This window comes from Nycticebus coucang, chromosome 1 (assembly GCF_027406575.1).
Source record: "Nycticebus coucang isolate mNycCou1 chromosome 1, mNycCou1.pri, whole genome shotgun sequence".
Classification (NCBI taxonomy): domain Eukaryota; kingdom Metazoa; phylum Chordata; class Mammalia; order Primates; family Lorisidae; genus Nycticebus; species Nycticebus coucang.
Window position 1 is genome coordinate 44932542 of NC_069780.1, and position 15550 is coordinate 44948091.

General features: G+C 39.2%; 2 protein-coding genes across 6 annotated transcripts in view; one reads left to right on the forward strand and one right to left on the reverse strand.

The window, feature by feature from the left end:
• Nucleotides 1–1597, forward strand: part of METTL14 (methyltransferase 14, N6-adenosine-methyltransferase subunit) — a 28240-nt gene extending 26643 nt beyond the window's left edge. For 3 of the 4 annotated variants that reach the window (XM_053571792.1, XM_053571863.1, XM_053571927.1), the window contains one exon: nt 203–1597. In XM_053571792.1, coding sequence (XP_053427767.1) covers nt 203–507 — 305 coding nt within the window. In that variant the 3' untranslated portion in view covers nt 508–1597. The remainder of the gene's footprint in view (nt 1–202) is intronic. The other variant, XR_008376038.1, reaches the window with a different exon arrangement.
• A 7895-nt stretch (nt 1598–9492) lies between these two features.
• The window catches only part of SEC24D (SEC24 homolog D, COPII coat complex component), a 129292-nt gene continuing 123234 nt past the window's right edge, over nt 9493–15550 (reverse strand). For both annotated transcript variants that reach the window (XM_053572074.1, XM_053572053.1), the window contains exon 23: nt 9493–10312. In XM_053572074.1, coding sequence (XP_053428049.1) covers nt 10172–10312 — 141 coding nt within the window. In that variant the 3' untranslated portion in view covers nt 9493–10171. The remainder of the gene's footprint in view (nt 10313–15550) is intronic.

The window sequence follows — 15550 nt, forward strand, 5'->3', positions numbered from 1 at the left end:
GAGAAGCAACATATGTAAACATGACATCTTTAAAATATGACCATAATTAAGTGCCATGAATTCTGTAAAAGAGATCAGTATAGGGTGAGTGATAGGGACATCTTTAAGGATACATTGGGAATTTAACCTAGTCCCTAAAGGTTGAATAAGAGAAGAAAGAACTGAAAATAAAAATAATAATCTTTTTTTCCCTCCATTTCAGGCTGGCTCACAGTTGGACCAACGCTTACAAATAGCAACTACAATGCAGAAACGTATGCATCCTATTTCAGTGCCCCCAATTCCTACTTGACTGGATGTACAGAAGAAATTGAGAGACTTCGACCCAAATCACCTCCTCCCAAATCTAAATCTGATCGGGGTGGGGGAGCACCCAGAGGCGGAGGTAGAGGTGGCACTTCTGCTGGCCGTGGACGAGAAAGAAATCGATCTAACTTCCGAGGAGAGAGAGGTGGCTTTAGAGGGGGCCGTGGAGGCGCACACAGAGGTGGCTTTCCACCTCGATAATTTTTGATGACATTGATCATATTAATGCCCCTCTAACTATCTTTATTATTTGCATTTCAAGTGGGAAACTTACTTTAGAACTTAATTCAAGCTTGCATCTTTACTTTGGTTTCTCTGAGCTGAAGGAATCTTAGTCAACCTCCTTTGCAGTTGATACACACACTGTTTGGTTTTATTCAGGATAAATGAGCAATTCTGCCTCTTGTCATCTGCATGAACAGAATGGAGCAACACAAGTAGACTTCAGAGACTGAATCTGTTCTTATAAATTCCAACTACTTACAAAAGTTTTGCTTCTTAGAAATAGTTGAAGAGTTGAAAAAGTTCCAATCTTTGGTTCATGGTGCCCACAGGAGTGGGTAATGTGCATCCTCCTATTGCTGTCGTAGCAAACGGGAGCTATCTGGGAGCCTTGACAGAATGGAGTTGGGGCAGATGGTAAGCTTTTGTCAGAGTTTTAACGTTTTCTTGATGAAAGAATAAAAAGGGGTAGGCTTCTTTTTTTAATCTTAAATAAACTTAGATACGATTGAGTATTGAAGAAGTTGAGAGACTTTGAACAAAATCACCTTCTCCCAAATCTAATCTGATAGGGGAGATAGACATCCCAGGAGTGAAGTAGAACTTGGTAGGCAGACAAAAAAAAAATAACAAAAAAGCTCATTGTCATAATCTCAATTATGTAGTGAAATATGACTCTTAGTCGTGCTTCCTAAGACCCAAACGAGGACAAGAGCTAGAACTCTGGTGTAGACTTGAAGTAGTTTCATATTCCTTAGCAAAATAAAGTAACAGAAGTAATGACAGAGATACCTGGTCGTCAGATGCTTGGTTTGAACATTTTGTGGAATAAAGTATGTGGGACGAGGAAATGACATACATCTTCAAACTTGTTATGGAGAAAATTTAATGTAAAATCAATTACAGAAGACTCTTCAGAATATAGCTCAGAAAATGAACTGCAGTTGCCTTTTATTAATAAAGCTTTGTGTTGTTTCTAAGGGGCTGGTGTAAGACTTCATGCTGTCATTTCTTTTTCTATACTGTAATTCATGTTTTAAACGAATTAAATGATGAATGAAATTATGCCCTTATTGTTCCTCATGAGTACTTTTTTATTGTTTTACGATATTTCTAATGAAACTTGAAGCCTTTGAAATTTGAGAATCTACTTTCTGTAAATGGAATTACTGTTGTTATTTATAAAATGAAAAGACTGACCCAAAATCATACTGTTCTTTTGGTCTTTGATGCATTTTATTGACTCTCTTGTGCTCTGACCACACCTAAGATGAGGTTATCCACTGAAGATTTGGTTTGAAGATAAAGACCAAATAATCGAAATAGGGTTGAGATTTTTAAAAGCCTGATGATTAACTTGATCAGTCTTTTAGTACTATTTGACTAACACCTTTTGTAATGTAGATACTATGTATCATAGTTGGGTTATAGTTTGGGGGAAATGGTATATTTTCAATGTCAGTAAAATTATAAATTATCTGCGATTAGAACTATGGATGTCAGAGTTCTAATTTTAGATCATTCTAGGGAGTGAAGTCAGGACACAGGAATTTCCAGTTGCCCACTTCTATTGGGCAACTTAGTGTTGGCTAAGGAGCAGCCCTGCCCTGTAAACAGAACTCTTTTCTCAGGTTCTTTGCCCCGGGCCTACCCTAAGTGAAGAGACATTCCTGGTGCCTAGCTGATGTAGACACTGTGAGGTTTGTATCACAAGGTCTTCACAGAGAGACAGGAATAGCTTCTTGGTAGGTTTAAAGTTAAGGGGAGCCACAGCCCACTAAATAGAGAAAAGAGTTGGTAGAAAAAGAATGCAAACCTAGAATTTATCCTTTTGACAATGATTCTACTGAAAGACTTGGGACAAGACCCCCACTCTGTCCTGGACTACGACGACCCCAATCAACCGCAAGAGACAGCACTTGATGCAATCAGCAAGAGGGTTTTATTCCAGCATGCTGGGGCTTAGCTCGTAACTCTCTCAGGAGCAGAGGAGTCAAGCCCCGAACAGCAGGTTTTACAAGCTTATAAAGGCAAAAACCACAAAGTAGGGAGGGGTAGCAGACATGGCAGGGGCTTTAACCACAAAGTAGGGAGGGGTAGCAGACATAGCAGGGGCTTTCTAGGTAAGAAGAACTCTGGTTCATTACTCAACTGTCTTAAGACAAGATTAACAGTTAAACATTTGCTTAGCCCTTTTATCTGCTTCAGCTCGGGGCTATCTCCTGGAACAGTTACAAAAAGTCACATTCTCATGGTAGGGGGCAAGAGGTGCTGCTACAGGTCACATTCTCATGGTAGGGGGCGAGAGGTGCTGTTACATGGCTGGTTCCCCACCCCCTTTTGGATTTGGTAGTACTTTCCTTCACTACCCTTTTTTAATAACATAACAAATTATTTAATAACTTTTAAATAACTAGTTTCTCTACCTTTCAGTAAAAGTTGAGATGTTATTTTTACAACAGGATTGTCTATTCATTGAAGACAGGGTCCCAATGAAAATTCATTACTCTGAGCTCTTCTGATTTTTGATCCTCTTTGTATTTACATGTTGTATTTTCACAAAATTATCTAGAAACAAATTTTCACTTGCTTCACTGATTCTTTATTGGGAATAGAAGCTAATAAATGAAATAATCCTGAATTTTTTCAGTTTAAGAGTCCTAAGATCAGCATGCGTGAGTTTATACAAAATTCCTAGGTATTCCAAGTCAACAGTGGGAGCCATTCTCCCTGTGACCCTCCTGCCTTTCGAGGATGGGCATTAGGGGGCCCAGAGTGCTGCATGAGTAGACATACTTTCCTCCTCTTTTTCATTCTGGAGAAAAAACAAGCCAGGTAGTTGATGTCAGCTAGCAGATTTTGGGGTGGGGATACCCCAGAATACCCATACATAACTAAACCAGATTAGACCAGGGAATTGTGGGGATAGCAATGTAGATTAGTGGCCATGAAACGGTACGTTGTGAGAGGTCAAGATGTAGTACTGGAAAGTGGGACTCAAGCACGGAGTCTGGCATGACAACCAGGTCACAGGTCCAAAGGTGAAAGGGATCCATACTGATTCTTTGTGAGCCCTTGGCTCAGAGCTCCCTGATCCCCACCCAGGTCAGTGCTGTGCCATGGTTTCATTAATTAGTGAAGTGTAATACCTGGGAGCCACAGTGTGCCTCTGTGTCATGCCTAGTACTAGGAGGAATTCCTTTTTAAGTCTTTTGAAATACTTTCTACCCATCTTAATTGTTAAATTCTGTCTTTTAGTTATGACGGCTTATTTTAAAATGTACTGTTTCATCCTAAATTTAGAATGTAAGATTTAGTCTTTGAAGTATAGTTTCAGATGTTACTAATTTGTTTAATAAAATCCTTATTAACTTGACAAAACGAAAGCTTAGTAGGGACTCATTCTAAATGGTAGTCTTTAATCTGAAAGTCTCTCATATTTTTGTGATTAAAAACAACCTTTGCTTATTAGAAAGGCCTTTCTTAGAACAAGGGTTAGAATATTGGGGCTCATGTAGGGCTATGATCATCTTGCCTCTAATGGGATAGAGCCTGAACTTTTAGCTGAGATCTCAAGTCTGTGGTCAGTTTTGAAGCTTTGCATCTAGAACTTCCCAAAAGGTTAGGGAACTTACCAGGCAAACGGAGCCCAGCGGAGACTCCATTTCTGGGTTACCACGCTGCGTCTGCTCTCAAAGCCTCAGTCATTTACTCAGGTACAGGCAGTCCTGGGTTACAAATGAGATAGGTTCCATAGGTTTGTTCTTAAGTTTAATTTGTATCTGAGTCGGAACAGGTATGTTTACCTATTACCTCTGGTAGCCTACGTTCATAAATGTGGGTTGTACATCAGATGTTTGTAACTCAGGGACTATCTATATAAAATTACTAGCTACAATCCGTCAACTCATTTAATGTACATATGGATAATTTGGACATCTTTTTCCAGTAAACTTTCTCCAGTACTGGACAAAATATTAAAATGATCAGTTTGAGCTATATGTTATAGTTCTTGCTTCTCTGTTAAGTGTTAATAAACAGTGAAAATCAGGTAAGTGAGGTTTTTCCAAAAATACTTGTAAAGAATTGAGAATCTGGAAGTCAGCGATGTGAAATGCAGGCAGAAACCAAGTATACAATATAAATCAGTGAAGCAGGCCAGGAGTTTGGGTTTTTTATGGAATAATTATCTTTCTAAGGAATATCGTGTGCATGTTAAATACACGGAGATTGTTATTTTTACTCATTTTCTTTCTCCCTTTTTTTTTTTTTTGGCATATAGCAAAATTCTTTATTCCAAGTTTTAGTTTTATACTCTTCCAGTCACGTACACACCTAATCTTTTATCTATTAGTTTCATCATCTTATCTTCTTTTTTACATATCTGTAATGTAACTTGAAAGGAAATATTTATCATATCAATGCAATCACTTGCGTAGTAAATCTCTTCCTCCAAACAGTGACTAGGTTTTGAGGAGGTAGCTAAAAGGAGATACCAAAGATGAAAGTAGCCACAGGGGAATTGAATATCTTCAAGCATTCACTCAGTTTACTCAGTATGAAGTAATGACTGTGACCTTCCTTGAGGGCAGAGCACCTACAGACCTCTGACAATATGTTGTTAACATATGTCAACCCTCTGGCCCCTATCTCTGAGGAAGGGTGGCATGCCCTTTGATCTCAGGCTTCACGGGGTGTACTGCTTCAGAGAAAAGGCCTAAGAAATTCGTTACTCCAAAAGCCTAACTCTGCGAGTAACCCAGGGGGGTGCAAGCCTCTTAAGCCTCTGGAAGAAAAGCATGTCATTTTAAACTCACATTGAATTTACTTTGTGTGCTTGATGTAGGATATGTTTATTTATTTTTTTTATTAAATCATAACTGTATACATTGATATGATCATGGGGCATCATACACTCGCTTCATAGACCATTTGACACATTTTCATCACAATGGTTAACATAGCCTTCCTGGCATTATCTCAGGTACTGTGCCAAAACATTTACATTCTACATTTACCAAGTTTCACAAATACCCCTGTAAGATGCACCACAGGTATCTCCCATGTTTCTTATCTGTTCTGTTTCCCACTTTGATGAGCTTTCTCAGTTCCTCTTTGAGAGAAGTGGAGCAGCACAGAAGCCTTAGTGAACAGCCACTGACTTGGCTGCATGGGTACTTGAGATGACATGCCGTGGTGTAGGTGGACAACACATCACTCCAGGTAATTGTCACCACAGAGGAAAGAGGGCAAGTCTGAGATGTTCATACGAAATCCACCTAATTTTTAGAGGCTGACAAAATAGTTTGTGACTTTTGCTTATACTTTAGTGAAATTAAAATTTCTTAATTTGGCTAACTAAATACTGCGTGCATATTTAAAATTCTGGCCTCCAAAGACTGTGGGACCAAATTTACTAAAGAGAAAAAAGTTAGTTTGATTGGGATGGGAAACCATCATCACCCTTGAAAGCATATTGTAAAGTTGACTTTCTTTGGAATACACAAAGAAGGATGAAAATGTTGACTAATACTTTCAAGTTGCAAACAGTGATGTGATTGCAAGCCATTGACTGTCCAGTGGGAAAAAGCATAGAGACCTATTGCAGCTTGTGTTGTGACAAAACACACTTTTTAGAGAAGCCTATACTTGTACAAATTTTTCGTTTACAACTGTTAAAATTGTAAGAATGAATACCGCATCATCAGCCGGCCTTTTGTGTGTGTGTGCATTTTGTTTTTTTGAAAGCAGGGGACAAAAAGTCAAAACTCAATTTTTGTTCAGGTATATCTAGTTCAATATATTAAGGTAATTGGCTTAAATGTCTTGTGTAATTGGCTGTCCCTTTGTAGACCAATGCTTTTCAGGACAACTTCTGGGTAGGTACATACTTTAATTTTTTAAAAAAGAAGCTTTTAAAGTATTCTTCAAACATCAGTAATTGATATTTAGTTTTTCATGGACCCAAGGCATACCTCAACTTGAAATAAACTGACTTTAAAAACTGAAGTCTTATTCTAAAAAGGTCTCAAAGTTGCAAATTTTCATTGCAGTAGTTTTGTAATTGGTAAAAATTTTTTTTAAAAAATCATAAAAAGCATTTCCCAAATATTCTTGTATAAGTTTGTATTCTTGATACCGGATCTGCAGTCGTCATTATAGTTTCCTTTTTGAAAGCAGGGGACAAAACACTTGTAATTTTGCCTCCCCAAATTGACTTGAAAAGTCTGCTAAATATAACTTAACAAGCAGAATTGTTCATAAATGACTGCTTGGGAAAGAAGTGAGCTTCTCCTCACTGATTCTCAAGCAGAGCTCTGTAGATATCCATTGGAGATGATGACTAGGAGATTTCTATTGTCTCTTCCAACTAATACTTTTTCTTTTAATCCAGATTACTATTGTGTTTTTAGCAATTAAAATCTGTATATTCAATTCCCCCAAAAGAACTGCCTTTTCAAACTTTCTGGAAGGTTTAGACACTAATGTATAATACCTCCTAGTGGAGTTGAAGTTCAATTTCAGATTATCCTTTAAAACAATTGATCTAAAATTTGATTTTTGCTCTTTTGTTTTTTAGAGAAGTATGTTTCCTCACAAAGTTGTGCAACTGTCACACACACACAAAAGAAATGTTTTCATCTGGCTACATTAATTACATCTGGCTACATTAATGTGAAAAAATTTTTTTCTAGGTCTCCCTTCAAGAAAGAAAAAAATTATTAATAGACAGTTCTTACGTATCCTCAATTTACTGTCTTTAGAAAGTGAAGCTGTGCCATTTAGTAACCTCAAAGATGTGCCTTTTGGAGTGAGTAAACTTACTTTTTTCAACTGTTTCCTCCGCATTTAAAATGCAAGTTCTTGTCTTTGGTTTAAAAATTAAGGTTTTGGTTTTTAACAGTGAAAGCAGCTTAGATTACAAGTTATCCTTATTGGTGAATTTATTGTAATCTCTGTAATGATCTGTCAATTGGACATTTCCGTATCATTTAAAGATAGTAGCTTTATTTCGAGGATAACAATTGAGACACTTACGGCCTAGCAGTAGCCAGTACATTATGAAGTCAGAGTAGTCCTAGTTTTTATGAACCTTAGAAAGTTTAAGAAAAAAACTAATAAAATAATAACATTTGCTATGTGTCAGACACTATTCTGAACCTCTTCTATTTATTAACTTAATTCCTAAAACAATAGAAGAGGAAACAGACACAGGAAAGTTTCTACCTTGGTCTGGATCACACAGCCAGTGGTGGAACCAATACAGAAACCTGTCTTGTTGGGTCCAGAGCCATTGTGCTCTGCTGCCTCCTGAGGTTTGGGGAGGGGAGAACTAGTTCAGAGCACCAGGATGCAGCATCTACACTTTTTTTTTTTTTTTTGGTGAGCGGGGAAGAGTAAGTGATCATTCAGCACTCACTGAAGCATTTCCATTATAAAAAAAAAAAAAGTTTCTTCCACCATTGAGAGCTAGTCTCTCCATTTATATTATATTCTTTCTGCTTTCCAAGGGTCTTGCTCTTTTGAATATTTTTTCAGGCTTCCCCCTTCAGCATTCTTTGAAGTACAATATTGCCACTATTTTTCAACATAATACTGGCTTCTTTCCACCAGCATTTAAATGTCGATTTAAATGTTAATCTCTGCATGTTTTAAAATAAGAAATCCTCCCCTCCACCTGTGACCCACCCTTTCATCCCCTTCCAGAGTTCCCTCCACTGGGCCTCCACTTCCTCAACCTCTTCTAATATAGCAGACCTCTTTGTTGATCTAGCGAAACTGCTCCCATCCAAGTGACCCATGACCTTTCCACTGATCACAACATACATCTTCTCTGTTCTATAACTCATCTTTTGGAAGCCTGTAAGCTGGCTGCCCAGTTTCTCCACGTACCCCTCTCTTACCTTGGGCTTAGTGACAGCCTCCTGCCAGGTTTCCTTCTTACCTTTTTGGTCCTCCCTTCAGTGTCCTTCACAAGTTTCTAGTTTACTCTCTGCTCCAGGGATTTGCTGTCTTTTCTGCAGTCTGTCTTCATAAGCTTTTTGGCCACTTGTATGGCTTTTCTCTATACGTAGATGGCTTTCAAATCTCCGGCACAGCTCTACTCTGAGCTGCACACCTGTATTTCTCAGTGCTATAGTTTGTCTCCCTGGGGTAGCTGGTGAGGGACCTCAACATGTTCAAAGTTGAACCACTATCCTTTACACACGCACTGCTCTGAAAATACAATCTGCTTCTACTTGTGTTTCTTCTCAGAGAATCATTTATCTACCCAGCTGCCTGAAACAGAAATCATTTTCTGACAATTTCTTCCCTTTTACTAGTATCAGCTCTACTTCCTATGGCTTCCCCCTCCCAACTAAATAACTAAGTTAGTTTAGGCCACCATGAATTCAAACGGACCACTCTGATAAGCTAATGGTCCCTCTGCTGCAATTCCATCATCTCACAACCCCAAAATGATCTTTCTAATGACTGATGCTGCCGCTCTTGTTTAAATTACCTTGAATGTCTTCACTTTGCCATTAGGATTAAGTCCAAACTCCCCCTTCACCAGGACTCCATCTACTTGCCATCTTTTTTATATCGTCTCTCCTTAGTGTAACGGTTCCAGCCAAGTTTAAATTCACTAGTTTAAATGGTAGGTAATGTATGCTCTTCCCCACTCTGGGCCTTCATGTATATTTTCTCCTCTTACCAGAGTATTTACCAACACTAACAACCTGGCTATGTCCAATAATTTTTTCTGGACTTAGCTTTGATGTAACTTCCTCTGGAAAATCCATACTGGGCTGCGTCCTGCTCCCCACCTAGACCAGTCCAGATATCCCTGCTCTATACTCACTATAGTGGTTTTCTAATTTGTATGATCCATTTAGATAACTTTTTGCCAAGACACTTTGAGTACTATCCTTATTTCTTTTTAAAATCTCAAAATACATAAAAATGAATAATTCTACCTACTAAGAGTACATGAAGTAATTTATTGATACTAGTTAAGAGCCATTATATACAGGTAGAAACCTTCAAAATTGTACAAAGAACCATTAAGAATATTGATAAAGACAGTTTTATAGACAAAACAACTGGAAAAAGTTTTAACATATACAATATATAATTATGAAAAAAACAACGCAGAACACAAATTGTTCTACCAGATTGATTTTAAGGTTTGCTATTCAAACCTTAATTTAAAAAAAATTGCTCAATGGAGTTACATGGTTTAAAAAAATTAAGTGTAATGTAAAAATCAAGCTTTTTTTCCTCACTGCAAATGGGAGAGGAACAAAGACAACTTTTTACCTCAAATCTATAAAGTTTGAAAAATAATTTATGTCTGGCACAAGGAAAGAAAATTGAGAATGTTTAAGGTTCTGTAAACTTTGCCTTTCATGAAATGCAATCTGCATCAGTTTTAAAAATTCAAAATTGTGCAATCAGAAATAGACTGTTCCCTTTATGGTACAATGGTACCTTCATTGGCTTTATACCTGAGCACCGAAGCTGAAGTTCTAAATGCTGTCTCAGAAGGCTATTCTGCAAATGAGCAAGAAATCAAAACTAGCCTATTATCATCTAGAAAATTAGGCACCAAGAAGGAGATTTCCTTAGAAATGAAACATCAATGATAGAGAAGTTTCAATTAATTCAGCAACTGACAGATCTCCTTGTGAACACAACAGAGGAAATCCACGTAAGATGATCCTCCGTAAAGTCCTTTGTCTTCTACCAGGAACTGTCGGAAAACCATTTCTGGCTGCTCCCGCTGCTTTACTATTGTGAGCTAGGAAAAAAAAAAAAACAACAACAGCTGCCGGTTATAAACATTTCTTTAACACGTTTCAATTTTGTCTGCTTCTATTTTATCAAACACTGGAGAATGTCCACTAGGAATGAGGACAAGAAGCACAGATCCCCAAACCACAAAAGTGAGACATACAATTTTAAATGGCAAAAAATAAAACATAAGCACAATGCTATGGAAAGGCTCTGTAAGCAAGTGACTGTCACCTGAGCCTTAAAGGACAGGGTTAGGGCCAGACAGCATTCCATACCATGTACCAGGCACCAGAAATGCAATACAGCTGGCACGTCAATCATCACAGGCTTCCACAGGGTGGCCATAAAGTTCAGGTGCAATTTAAAATAGTGTGCAGTGAGAGGTTAGTGGGAAATTACCAGAATAATGAGTCTGCGCTTTTATAGGACATGTGATCCAGGGAAGGCACAGAAGAATGAAAGGAGACAGTTAACTGGCTCAAGTATGCGCCATGCATTAGGACATGAAGAAACGAGGTTGGTAGATAGGAAGTAGTTGGAAGTATCTACGTCAGAAACCATCAGGATCTGAATGAAGGCTCAGGATACAGAAAGAGGGTAGATTTGAGAGATGATACAGAGGGTATCACACCGGGAGACCTAGGAGAACGCCTATCCTCTGCTCATCGCAGTTCTCTAGGGCTGTGCTGTCCAGTACTATGGCTACCGGCCACATGTGCTACTGAGCACTTGAAATGTGGCTTTTCCTCAGAGAGAAGGGGGTGGGGCCTTGGTGTGTGTCACACTTTGTGGGGGCAAGACATGATTGCAAGAGGGACTTTACCTAACAATTGCAATCAGTGTAACCTGGCTTATTGTAACCTCAATGAGTCCCCAACAATAAAAAAAAAAAAAAAAAAAAAAAGAAATGTGGTTTTTCCAAATTGAGATGTGCTGTAAATATAACATACACAATGGATTTCTAAGACTTAATATGAGAAATAAAATGTAAAAAAACTCAATAATTGTTTATACTGAACACATTGAAGTGATAATATTTGGATATATTAGGTTAAATGAAATATATTATTTAAATGAATTTACTTTATATGTATTTATTTAATTTAATGTTTGGGTCACCCCAAACATTAGAGTGCTATAAAGTCATAGCTTACAGCAACCTCAGATTCTTGGGCTTGATCGATCCTCTTGTCTCAGCCTCCCATGTAGCTGGGACTATAGGCATGTGCCACCATGCCCAGCTTGTTTTTCTATTTTTAGTAGAGACAGGGTCTCTCACTCTTGCTCAGGCTGATCTAGAACTATGAGCTCAAGCAATCCACCCTCCTTGGTCTCCCAGAGTGCTAGGATTACAGGCATGAGCCACCATGCCCAGCTACTTTCTAAATACGGCTACTAGAATTGCACATGTGGCTCACACTATTGGACAGTGCAACTTTGGGAAAAGACACCCACAGGGAGAAAGCCCAAGGGGGACATTTTGTCATGAACACTTTGAGCCCTTCCCTGTACCCACTCACTCCTGTTTGAGGGAGTCAGAGTAGATGATATGAAGGGTCAGAGCTGGATATATATGGGGCTACAAATGGGGTTAACTGAGCTGTACCCGCATAGTATGTCTCTCCACCTGCTTCCTATGTGATTAAGAGCAGCTGGCACATCTGACTGCCTCCTCTCATTGTGAAACCACCAGTGGGTCTGCATGGCGAGAGCCTGCGGTTAGTTAGCAGGTTCACCAGCTACAGCAGGGAAGGGATGTGCACATTTTAGCCTGGCCCTACTTTTGCATCAAACGTGTTTTAGTTATCAAGTACAAATAATTCTGTCAATACACTTGCTTTTTTTCCTTTGTGACATTTTTGCTGCACCTTAGGGTGATACATTTTAAACTGCCCTGACCTAGTTTAAAATGTGTGTGTGTGTGTGTGTGTATACACCACTACAACTCAGCCGGTTCCACGTAGATTTAGATGGTGTGTGTGATGACTCAGCTTTCAGATGTCAGCACTAAGCAGGGGATGTGGTACTGAAATATTGTTTGCATGGATTCCACTCCTACACAGAGAAGGAAAACTGTCAATGGAGATTTCTCCAAAGGAGCTCAAGATTTGCTTCCTGATGGACTGAAGCCAAGGCTATTTACATTTTTTTCCAGCCTTATCCGTGAGCCCCTATGACTGCTGTTTTCTGGAAGGGGCAGCAGCAGTGTGAGTAGCTTCAGTGATACTCTGCAGGCTACGAGTGGACACAAGGAGGTGCTATGGGGAGAGGAAGCTGAAGTTCCAATTTCTTTAGAATTTACTTTCTCTGTGGAAATTAATGGGGGGTTACATGGCTCATCTGGGGTATTTTCTATTGCAGCCATTCACTGGGGTTATATATTTTTTTATGCTTTGAATTTTTTATTTATTATTTTTTATTAAGTCTTGTACATAGATCATAAATACATTTATGCTCATTTCAGTGTGTTGATTATTTGTGCAAATTGGAGTGCTTCCATCATACTAATCAGCATAGCTTTCATCTCATGTACCCAATTATAGCATTAGGACATTTGTGTTCTACACATGATAGAACCAACTTGTACTTGCAGTGTGCTCCATAGTGTGGTCCCCCTACTATCCTTCCCATCCCCTCCCCCTCCCTCACTTGGGTTATATTTTTGTTTGTTTTCCTGTGGTGCTCACTGTACAACCTCTAAAAACATGTGTCTGGTTGCAATCTGAGGGGGTAAGTAGTATGTGGAATGAATTTCAGCCTTAGAAGAAATTTAGCTTTAAGCTAAAGTAATTAATATCCTGCTCAACCATTTGACTATCTACAAAGTTAAGCCACCACTGATTGTGCCAGGATGATAGTGGAAAACTCAGGAAAGTGGATTCATTAAAGTGGAGCCCGGGTTGTCTTGACCCACAGATGGTCTCCTCCTCAAGGGCACCAACACCACTAAGAGCTGGAATGGACTGCGGGATACATCTTTATCCCCCCTCTTTACATTTTGACAGTGAGGGGTGTGGCCCTGTGGAGAGGGAGGAGAATACTAAAATGATCACTGCTGGTCTCCCTCCCTTCCTCTGCATGGAAGGACTGGCTAACTCAAGTGGTCCAAATGTGACATTCTCTGGGTCATATTACCAGAGGCCTTAAAGAATTAATGTTCTGGCTGGGCAGCTATAGCTCAGTGGTTAAGGCGCCAGCCACATACACCAGGGCTGGTGGGTTCGAACCCCAGCTAAACAACAAGGACAACTGCAACAAAAAAATAGCCGGGCACTGTGGTGGACACCTGTAGTCCCAGCTACTTGGGAGGCTGAGACAAGAGAATTGCTTGAGCCCAAGAATTCGAGGTTGCTGTGAACTGTGACACCACAGCACTGTACCGAGAGTGACATAGTGAGACTGCCTCAAAAAAAAAAAAAAAGAATTAAATGTTCTTCAAAAGCCAATCTCCATTCTCATTGCCTGATTCATAGGGAATAACTAAATGATAGGAAGGATTAGGAAGAATGTTGGAGTGAAAAAAGCAAAAGACAGCACAATGGCACAACCTTGGGGGAATACCAGCTCTTAAGGGGCAGATAAATGAAGAGAAGCCAAAGAAAAAGGGTCGCGGAGAAAGGAGAAGAATCAGGAGCCTGTGATGTTTTGAAAGCAAGCAGATGTGAGAATTTGAGGAAAGAGGTAGTATGCAGTCTTTTAAATGCTGTACAGGGACTGAGAATCAATTGTCTTTAGTAATTTGGCATTTCACAGAGAAGTGGAGAGATGAGGGGGAGGAAATATAAGCAGTTAATACAGACAACTTTTTCAAAGAGCTTGGTTGTAGAATGGCATACTGCAGATGCTCAATCAATATGTGTAGAATGAATGAAAGAAAAAGGAAAGAGAAGCAGAATCTTGGAGAAGCAACAGCTTCAGTGCAGGCAGATTTGGACAGTTTGTAAACTGTGAAATAGAACTAGTGGGGAGGGAATAATCTAGAAAATACAAGAGGAAGGACAGAGAACTAAAAGCATTTGTAGCACAGAGAAGCACTCCGGGCAGGACTGCAGTTCTTCAGTAAGGCCCCTGATTAGATCATCTGGGAGCAGACTGTGTAGAAACCGTTTTTTGTTCTGCTCCCCCACAAATGTAAGAATAGGCAGACAACGAGGTCTGAGGGATTGAGTCTCTGAAAAATAATTAGCATAACCTGGAAAATAGCAGTATCTACTGGATTTGATTTTGTTCTTCTTGAACCTTCCCATTCCAGCTTTTTTCCCCTATTCAGTATTGAGTCTTTAAAAGTATGCTTTTCCTTTGTGTGGTTGATTTTCAAATGTCGGAGAAAAAGGTATAATGCTAAGTACATTTATACTAAGTGGTTTGAGCCCTATATCTGCCATGATCCAGCTTTGAAATGCTGTCCCAGCTCGTGGGCTGGTTTGAGCCTCACTTCAAATCTGTCAGAGGTGGGGAGAGCTAAAAGGCTGGAGTTGGACCCCTTAATCTCCTAGGTTCCTTTAAGTTCTGACATTTGTAGATTTTAGATATTTCGAATTGGAGATGGAGAGAGCACTCTGAAATCTTACAATAACATATGAATTTGAGGGGATACATAAGAAAATCTGATTCTTTAAGAATTTAATCTAAAATTATTTTATCACACAGTTGCTTATATGCATATTTTATTCACACTTAATATCAAAGCTTACCTCCAAGTCTTTTTATAATCAAAGCTGAGGTAAAGGGTTATTTTTTTCTTGAAGGAAGGGCTATGGAGCATAAAAATGATCTCCACACTTAGTCCTGCCTCTTCTCTGCCAGTGGAGCCAGTTGGAGGGTTGCAGTTCACAGCCGTGCATTCTAAATACCAGCAGTTTTCGATTTGTGTTTCCTGAGACACTAAGATTTGGTTACACGTCCCCAGGGCATTTTGAGTGTTGTGTGGAGAATGTGTTTAGTTTGTGCCTTCTCTGCCATCTCCTGCTGGCAGTGTAAGGTCCTGCCCTTAAACTGAATCCAAATAGGTGCTATGTGGTGTGAAAACCATTCTGGAACATCTGCTAAAGGCCTCAAAGGTGTTCATCGGCTGTTTATTCAATTTCCCTAAGCTCCACCAAAAGTTGATGTTTGCACACATGAGTTACTGTCACAGTTAAGAATGCTAATTTAGACTGACATCATATTTACATTTCAGGAGAAAACTGGCCCCATTATAACCTGGCACTTGTAGACACTTGCGTCCAGGTGAGTCTCTATT